The sequence below is a fragment of the Oryx dammah genome, unplaced genomic scaffold (assembly GCF_014754425.2).
Source record: "Oryx dammah isolate SB20612 unplaced genomic scaffold, SCBI_Odam_1.1 HiC_scaffold_16, whole genome shotgun sequence".
Taxonomy (NCBI): domain Eukaryota; kingdom Metazoa; phylum Chordata; class Mammalia; order Artiodactyla; family Bovidae; genus Oryx; species Oryx dammah.
The window spans coordinates 3,487,124-3,496,192 of record NW_024070200.1 but is presented as its reverse complement, the minus strand read 5'-3'; the positions used below and the strand labels follow the sequence as shown (position 1 = coordinate 3,496,192).

The following is a 9,069-nucleotide window of genomic DNA, read 5'->3' as shown; positions in this document are numbered from 1 at the left end:
GAACGGACGAATGGGTGGGCGTGCCACCCTGCACAGCCTTGGCAGGACTCACCCCTCCCTGCCACTTCCTCACCACGGCTGAGCACAGAGCTTCCCACCCCAGGACTAACACTTGAAGACACACTGCACTTTGGGCCTGGGGCACAGTAGGGACTTGATGAAAGCTCCCCAGCATCCGCGAGTCCCTGTCCTGTCTACAGATGGAGGAGCCAAGGCAGTGGAGACTCCGCTCCTCAGAAATAGAACAGACTTTGCACAGTCCTCCTGGGTAACTGTACCCTCGCGTGTTGAACTGCTTCACGGTAACAGGCTCCTGTCCTGGATAAAGCCCCCTGCCCTCCCAGGAACCACCCCCAGGCAGCGAAGGGAGGCAAGGTATAGCCCCTAATTCTAGGGACCCCAGCCTCACCTCCACCCTCCCTTCTGCTTTGCCTCTTTCGAGAAGCTTCTGCATACCCCTTGGTGGGGGTGATGGGTACAAGGATGTGTATTAATGACCCCCTTCTGTGACGCTGACAACCCCACCATTTGCCTATCAGCTGGCCTGCTGGGCGGGTCCTTGGGCAGACGGGAGTGTGGGGACGTTGGGGGTCCCTCTGAAGCAGGGGCCATACCTTGCCCCCCTTCCCTGCCCAGCAGGCCAGCTGACAGGCAAATGGTGGGGTTGTCAGCGTCACAGAGGCAAATATCAGAGGCAGAGGCTAGGCCTGCCTCCCAGGCTCCCTGTCTCTCTCTCCATCCCTGTCTCTCGATGGCACTCTCTCACCCCTACTGTCTCTCTCCCTGAGACCCCTGCCCCCAGCCCTAGGTGGAAGTTCCTTTACAAAACACGGAGCTCATCCCCATCGTAGAGGTGAGAACAGGAGGCCCACGGGAGCAGGGATGGACCAGGTCATGCAACAAGGTCAGTGTCCAAGCAAGAAACGGGGAGACCCCAGGGACTCGCCAAGTTCATCAGTGAGCCCTTGGGGCCATTTAGACCACAGGACATGGGTCCTCCGAGAAGGGTGCTGACCAGCCTCACACAGCTGCCACAGGGAAGGGGGAGGGGGTGGACCTGAGACCCTACAGAAATGCATCTTCCCTCGACATCACACTTCAGAGTCAGGCTGGGTCTGGTCCCACTTGGGTCCAGCTAAACCTTGGGCCAGGTGCCAGGAGGGCCGGGCTGAGGGTTCAACCAGCTGCAGTCCGAGGCTCCATCCTGGTGGGAGACAGTCCGTCACACTCCCGGTGCCCCGAGTTTCCCCAGGAGCTCGGCAGGCCCACCCCCGAGTGGGTGCCCTCTCTGAGCTGACAGGATGGGAGCAGACACGGAACAAGCAGGGGCTAAGGTGAGCCATGCGTCAAGGCCGCTTCCTTTCTGTGTCTCTGCCATCCCCGTGGGACCCAGCCAGGCGCGCCCACCAGAGCAGGAGGGGTCCGTGGAGCAGAGCATCCCAGACAGCAGAGTCCACTCTGACACCAGAGCATCCCTGGGTCAGCTGACACTGGCGGACCCCCGGGCACGCCAGGGAGCCTGCCAAGATCAGCAAGGTGCCCCGAGCCGCCCTCAGCGGGTGAGGAACCCTGCTCGCTGCCATGCGATTATTTGTTACCAGGCGCCGAGTGGCAGCGAGGGGCTGCAGAGCCTAACTCACCAGGAGCACCATCTGCTCTGAGATGCGCTGGCAGACCCCCCTCGAGTCACCAAGGCTCCGAGAGGCCCAGGGACTTATTCGAGGTCACCCCAGGAGTGGGCTCAAGTCCAGAAGCCCTCTGGGGCCCCACCCCACCATGTGCTGGCCGGGCAGACCGCTGAGTCAGTCCCCGTGTGCCCGCAGGGAGGCCCTGGTCAGCGAGTGAGATGTGGGGGAATGGAGCTCTCTGTATTTGTGGGGTACAAGGAGAAAGGGCAGCTGTGCCAAGCCCCAAAGGAGGAAACTAGCTTCTGCAGCTGGAGAAGGAGGCGGCCGAGTGGGCCTCCTGGGTGGGCAATCAGCAGGAGCAAGGCAGGACCCTCTCGGTCCACTCCAGCTGCACGGCCATCACCACCACCACCGCACAGAGACCTGTGACCCCACCTGTGCCCGTGAACTTCACCCGCTCGGAGCTGAGCTACCGCCAACCCCCTCCATCAGATCCATCAGACGACAGCTGAGGAAAAGCAGGCGCATTCGGACAGCCGCTGCTTGTCCGGCCCCCCTGTGCCAGGCACGCCTCATTCACACCTCCTGGGCTCTCCATCAACCCCCAAGCAGAGGGTACCGGCACCCTCATTCACAGATGAGCTCAGAGAGGGTCAGGAATGTGCCCAGTGCCACACAGCCTACAGGAAGTGGAGCCAGGATTTGAATCAAGTGTGTGAGATCCCAGAGATCCCAAAGGTCAAGCAACCCGTTGGATGGAAAAGCTCGGTCCTTACGGGGACAGCCTCGGCTATGGGCATCCACACCTGCCACCACCCAAGGGCCCTGGAGACGCCGTCCTCAGAGAAGTGTTTTCACTGGCCAGGGGCCAGCATCCCAGCACCCAGCCCTCTCGATGCAGGGTTAGCTGGCTTCGAGACCGTGGCTTGTCAGCAACCATCTTTCCCCAACAGTGTGAAATTCCAAAAGCAAAGCTTTATTATGCCCACAATACCGAGGCCCAGCCCTCTGCCGCCCCCCATCCCGGCCTAGTGCAGGAATCTTCTCCTGAGACCTGCAGACACCTCCAACTCGGCGTATTCCCAAAGAACAAGGCAGACTCCCCTTCCCCAGAATTCCCATCCCTCTGAGAAGCCAGGTTACCTCCAAGCCCTTCTCTCAGCCTCCCCACACCCCATTCTGCCCCCAGTGTCACCCCATTAATCACTGAGCATCTCTCATTAACTAGTGAGGGTGAGTTCTGGAATCAGACACTAGTTCTGTGTCTTTAGGCAAATCATTTCTCTGAGCCTCAGTTTTCTCATCTATAAAATGGGGGTAATAAAAGTTGCATATAGTCAAAGCTATAGTTTTTCCAGTAGTCATGTACAGATGTGAGAGTTGGACCATAAAGAAGGCAGAGTGCCGAAGAATTGATGCTTTTGAATTGTGGTGTTGGAGAAGACTCATGAGAGTCCCTTGGACAACAAGGAGATCAAACCAGTCCATCCTAAAGGAAATAAACACTGAATATCCATTGGAAGATCTGGTGCTGAAGCTGAAGCTCCAATACTCTGGCCATCTGATGTGAAGAACTGACTCATTGGAAAAGACCCTGATGCTGGTAAAGATTGAGGGCAGGAGGAGAAGGGGACGACAGAGAATGAGATGGTTGGATGGCATCACTGACTCAATGGACATGAGTTTGAGCAAACTCTGGGAGATAGTGAAGAACAGGAAATCCTGGTGTGCTGCAGTCCATGGAGTTGCAAAGAGTTGGGCACAACTGAGAAACTGAACAACAATAACAACCTCCGTACATGGTGGGGTTGAATGATCTGCCCATTTCACAGATGACAAGATGGAGGCATGGAGAATTCAAGTGACTTGCCCAAGATCACACAGCTTGACCGTAGTAGAGTGACACACACAGAGGCTGCTGGGACACACAGAGTTGCATAGACCCTCCTTTCCCTGAGCCTTCCTGTCTCCCACCAGCTCCAAAAGATCTCACTGAAGACTAGGGGCCTTTCCCTGGAGCACACCTACTCTTTCCAGGGGCCTGGCCAGGCTCTGGGGCTCCTGAAGGGTAAACACTGAGCCTGATTCACTGTGAGCCCACTGGGAGCATAGGGTGGACAAGGGTTTGGGGTTGGGGGTAAGGGGTCAATGCAATTCAGGAGGGCACCCTCACCAGACAGCAGAGCTGAGACCCTCACCGCTTTATTGGCCATCTCTCAGCCTCAGCAACGCCAGGCGAGGGTCCCTCTCTGCTGAGCTCCTACACGCTGGCAGCCATGAGCGTAGTGGCATTTACTCTGTACAGAGCCCTGGGTATCTGCACCATGGTGACCCCAGGTTCAGAGACGGAGGCTGACTGGCCTCAGAGACGGTCCTACCGGCATGTGTCCAGCGCAGGCACACCCACAGCTGCCCATCTCGGGCAGCTGGACAGTCATTTTGTCTTCTGGACATTGGGAATCACAGCCATCAGGTCTAACTACCAGGATATTGGAGGCACAATGGGTCTGTGGCCCACGTGGAGGCTGCTGGGGTGGCCCTGGGTCCCCAGGGGGGAATAGGTCCTTCTTCACGGTTCCACTCTTTCTTCTTCTCTGTGGCGCCCCCTGCTATTCCACAGCTTCCTGCAAGAGGCTTGAAGAGCACTTCAGAACAAGGCTGGGTATAAATAGATACACCCACATGTGCCCTCGTGTAGAGTGGCCACTGCCCGGCATAAAGACCAGGGCAAATACAACGTGGTCACGGCATCAGGCACACCTCTCGGTCGAGGAAAAAGAGTCGTAGAAGCAAAGCAATTTAGGGTGCCAGTCCGCTGGCTGATTGTACCCTACCTTCTTCCAGAGAGAGTAAGAGATGGACAGGACAGACTGACCCAAAGATGGCTCTCCAGCCCACTGGAGGGCTCAGAGCAGAGTCTGACTTCCACATGAATGACTGAGCATCCGACATCCCTCCAGCCCCAGGCAGGCCGCGCCCATGGGCAGCCTCCCATACAGGCCTCAGGAAAGGAGTTACCCGCCCTCTGCAGGGGCCCAGTCTGGCACCAGGAGGCTTGCAGAATGCTTAGTTGTGTCTGCGCTCAGGGCAGGAGCAAGTCAGAACCAGGCTGGGTCTGAGAGGCAGGACTGGGCCCACATACAAGGCCCCAGAGCTGGGGCCAGAAAGGGGCAGGTGAAAGACGGGCTGGGAGCAGGTTCCATCGAGCAGGGGGCTCTCGACAGCCCCAGAGCGAACTGAGACTCCAGCTCCAGAGCAGCATCCAGGGAAGGACCTATAGGCCCTCCTTGAATCTTCTGGGATCATGGAGGCGTAGTGCAGGGAAGGCATGGAAAGCAGCCTCTCACTCCCCATGCGATGTGTGATGAGGCTGGAGGGAGGGCGGGATGCGCCCAGGTCACCCACTAGGTAGCCAGGGCCTCACCTCCAGGCCTTCCCCTCTCTTTGGCCAGGAGCCTCAGACCTCCCCCGGCTCAGGAACGCTGCCAAAGCCAGCTCCATGCAGGCCCCGAGGCCCCAACAAGCTCTCCTGGCCGAGCTCCCAGGCGGCCAACCACCCCAGAGCCCCGCCGGCAGCTCCCGGGAGGGTGCCCAGCCAGAGCATGTCCTGTGAAGATGGACAGAGACCTGCTGGGCCAAGGACACCTCTAAGACTCCCAAACCCGGAGACCGCTGAGCCCGCAGCCACCGCCCACCAGTGGCGCATCCACCCTGTTGAGCCGAACAGAGCCGGAGTTGCAAGAGGTCGAGTCAGAAAGAAGAAACGGTCTTTGAAGCAAAAGCAAAGGGTGAGCACAGCCCTCCCCCCTGCCCCCCGATGGGGGCTCTTGGGTCCCGTGAGAGGACTCCCAGGAAGGTCAGCGGCCAGGGGGACGCGGTGGGGGTGGTTTCACCAGACGCTCTACCCAAAGGGGACCTCCCAGGGACTGTGTGCCCCCCGGTCCCAGGTCCTTGAAGACCTCACTCTGCCCGGCTGCAGACACGCCCTACCTCGCTTAGGGCTGCCCGCCAGCGTGCAGAAGGGCAGGATGAAATGTTTGGAAGTTAGACGTTTCCAATGAGTCCACACTGCATTCGGGAAGGTGGTTTCACAAAGCTTTATTGGATTCCTTGGGGGCGCGGTGGGGCAGGATCGTCGCTGTGGAGGATCCTGGCTGGGCTGGCCTGGGAGAGGCAGGGTCTGGGCAGCAGCTGACACGAGAACAGTGGTGAGAGGAGCCCAGGCCTCTGCCCCAAGGAGGGAGACGGTGGGGGTGGGGCACGCCAGACCCAGGGGCAGGTGCAGGCCAAGGAGAAGGCCTGCGGGTCCCAGGGGAGGGAGGAAGCAGAGGGAACAGCATGCACGGAGGCTCAGAGGCAGGACGGCGGCTGGGACCCCCCCAGGGCCCCAGGAGGCCTGCGCAGGGGGCTGGGGAGATGGAGCGCTGAGGCCTCTGGGCAAGCTCACGGCCAGGACACACCTGTTGCTCGAGTTGCTTGGCCAGGTGCGCTAGCAGCCCCTGCCCCCGGCTGAAGCCCCAGGGGGCCCTCCCGCAGGGGGGTGCCTGAGCGCCCCGCGGGGAGTCTCAGCATCCATCTGGCAGTGGGAGCTGTGTTACCTGGAGGGAGACACCGGCTGGGAGGCCCCTCTCCCGCCACCCACACAGGGCAGTGTGGGGGAGGGGCCGGAGAGGACGGTCTGCAGAGCAAGGTTTCTGGGGAGCAGCGACGTCCTCCCTGCTCTACCCGGGGGCCCCAGCCACCTGCCCAACCTCCTCCCCCCGTCCAAGTTGCTCCTGGACACCCAGGAGACCCAGGCCAACGTGTCCTTCCCTTTCTTTCCCCGGCCTGCCCCCTGCTGGAGCTGCCGCAGGGCAGGCAGGAAGGAGGCGGTCGGCCCGGCCAGCCTACTGGCGTGGGAACAGCCCAGGCTCCAACTCTGGTCCCCCAGGGCCCGAGGCCTGGATCTTCCAGGTCCCAGGTAAGACTTGCCCTCAGGCGAGGGCAAGTCAAGACAAGATGTGGGCAGCTGGGAGGAAGCAGCCTGGGGAGGCGGGGAAGGGGGCAGGGGCTGCTTGGGAGGGAAAAGGGTTTAGGAGGCAGAAGAGAGGGAGGGAGGGCCGGGCAGAGGCAGAGGAGCGAGAGTCTCCGCACGGGGCCTGTATCCCAAAGGCCACTTGGAGCTCGGACTGTCCTCACCTGCACAGGGGCTGTGGGAGCCGGAGGGTCCGATGTCCCGGAATCCCGAAACACTGGGTGGAGCCGGCTGGCCCGAGGAACAGGAGCAGATCCGCCAGGACGCCGACAGTCCTGAGGCCAAGCACTGCTCACCCGAGCCTCCCTGGGGCCGGAGGGCCTATGGGCTGGTGGTCTCCCTGGGCTGCCCGCAGAGGCTCCGGAGGGACCAGGCTTACCTGTGCTCCAGGCCACTCCTTCCTCACACCCTGCCACCACCACCTCATCCCAGGCAGCGCCGAAGGCCCTCTCAGCCAGGCGATGTCCCTGCGGCCTGGGGCGGGGGCGTTGGCTTTTTGATTTTCCAGGTCCCAGGTAAGACTTGGCCTCAGGTGAGGGCAAGTCAAGACCAAGATGTGGGCAGCTGGGAGGAAGCAGGGGGTAAATGAGGGTAGGGAGGACAGCCCCATGGCCCTGGCCCGGTTCCTGTATACATGTGGTGGGGACAGTGCACAGGTCTGAGACTGCCACCTCCCAGAAATTAAGGAATCAGGGCTGGAGAGTCTGTCCAACAGAAGTTGGGACTCCCATGACCCCTGTCCAGGAGCGGGCAAACTCAGGGCCCCAAAACATCCTTCAGAGACTAGCCAAATAGAAAGCTTCTCTTCTCTTCTCCCCCCAGCCACCACCCCGACTCGCCGGCCCAGCAAAAAATAAGTCAAGGAACCACAGATTCGCCAGCTCAGAGATGCTCTGCGGGGGGTGGGGGAGCAGGCAAGGGGGACGCCCCCAATCCAGGTTTTGGGATCAGGAAGAATTCCCTAACTCACCTAAAGACCCCTACCCACGGTGCTGATGGGCAGTGCCAGGGGCGCGGAGAACAGCGGGGACAGGGATGAAGCGGCCTTTCCTCTGGGTGGGAAGTTCCCCTGCTCTGCAGCAGCCAACGCCGCCGCCCCAGGCCGCAGGGGCATCGCCTGGCTGGGAGAAAGAGAAAAGGGTCTACCTTCAGGGCCCTGGCCTGCCTTCCACTCGGGGTCTCGACCTGCCGGAGCCGCGGTCCCAGGTGGGAGTTTGCAGGGCAGAGGGTCCCGCCAGGGTCGCGAAAACCGGAGGAGAGGACCTCTGCCCGAGACGCGCATCTCTCTCCGCGCCCGCTGGGGCCCGCCGGGTCCTGGGTTGGGGCTCGGTACCCTAGGTTGACTCCCCGAGACTTGTTCCCTCGCCGCCGCCGCCGCCGCCGAGAGCGGTGCCCTCGCCGGATCCGGATCAGCGAGCTTCCACCTCTGCCCGGGATGCGAGCGCTGTGTCCGTCCCGGGAAGAAGTTAGGCGGCCGGTCCCCGGGCGGGTAGCGAGCGCACGGGACGCCGGCGGTGGCGGCGCCGGGCTCGGGCTCAGCCACCGCCGCCCCAGACGAGTCCCCGCGACCGCGAGAGCGTCCCAGGCGGGCTGGACTCCCCCGGCGTCAAGATCGCTCCCGACCCGGTTCAGGCCTCGCCTCGGGGATCAAGGAGGCCCGAGACGAGGCGACCTGGCTCCCAGCTTCCGGGACCCCACAGGTCAAGGTACTCCGCGCCCCGCCGCCCCAAGTCGCCGGCCCCGCGCCGCGCGCAGCGAGTCATGAGAAGATCTCGGACGTGGCGGCAGAGCCGACCAGGGCCCCCATGGAGTTGGGGAGTTACCCCGCACCCCTAAAAGCCTCCACACACATTCCCCGTTGAGAGTACGCACTTCCCCGCGTCCCAGCGCCTCCGCGGTGAGTCGAGCCGCAGCGCTCTGGGTCGGTGAAGGTGGCTCAGCGCGGGCGCTCCAGTCCCGACGTTCCCGGGGCAGAGAGCGACGTCCGGGGACGCACGGGACGGGTGCGCCCAGCGGCCGGGGCTGCGCCGGCCGAGGCGAGCGGCGAGAGGGGAGCGCTCCGGCGTTCAGGCAACAGCTACCCCTAGTGGGAGAGCCGCCCGGGGCCGCCGCCGCCCCGCGCCCGCCGCCCCGCGCCCGCCGCGCCCAGCGCCCAGAGCGCTCCCAGCTCTGCTGGGGCGCAAGGACGGCGCTGCCTTCCCCGGGCCTCCGCGTTTCTGACGCCGGTCGCCAACCCGCCCGCTAGCCCTGCCCTCCGCACCTCCCCGCCGGGACCCGGAGACCGCTGACCCGAGAGCTGCGGCGCAGAGCCGGGGCGCTATGGGACGGGGCGGGCGCGGCCCGCGCGGCGCGCGGCGGCCTCGGGCGACGGCGGGGGGCGCCGAGCGCGGTGTGCGTGGCGGGGCGGTGCGGGGGGCGGCCGTGTGC

The 9,069-nt window shown here is 62.8% G+C and overlaps 1 protein-coding gene across 1 annotated transcript; it reads right to left on the bottom strand.

Moving 5' to 3' along the window:
* Positions 1–5,710: 5,710 nt before the first annotated feature.
* LOC120875686 lies at positions 5,711–8,494 on the bottom strand. Its single transcript, XM_040257608.1, has 5 exons — positions 8,466–8,494; positions 7,613–8,281; positions 6,807–6,948; positions 6,089–6,226; positions 5,711–5,819 (listed from the first exon to the last, which is right to left on the bottom strand). The coding sequence occupies exons 1-4, from the start codon at positions 8,492–8,494 to the stop codon at positions 6,194–6,196; spliced, it is 873 nt and encodes a 290-aa protein (XP_040113542.1). The 3' UTR covers positions 5,711–5,819; positions 6,089–6,193.
* Positions 8,495–9,069: the final 575 nt, after the last annotated feature.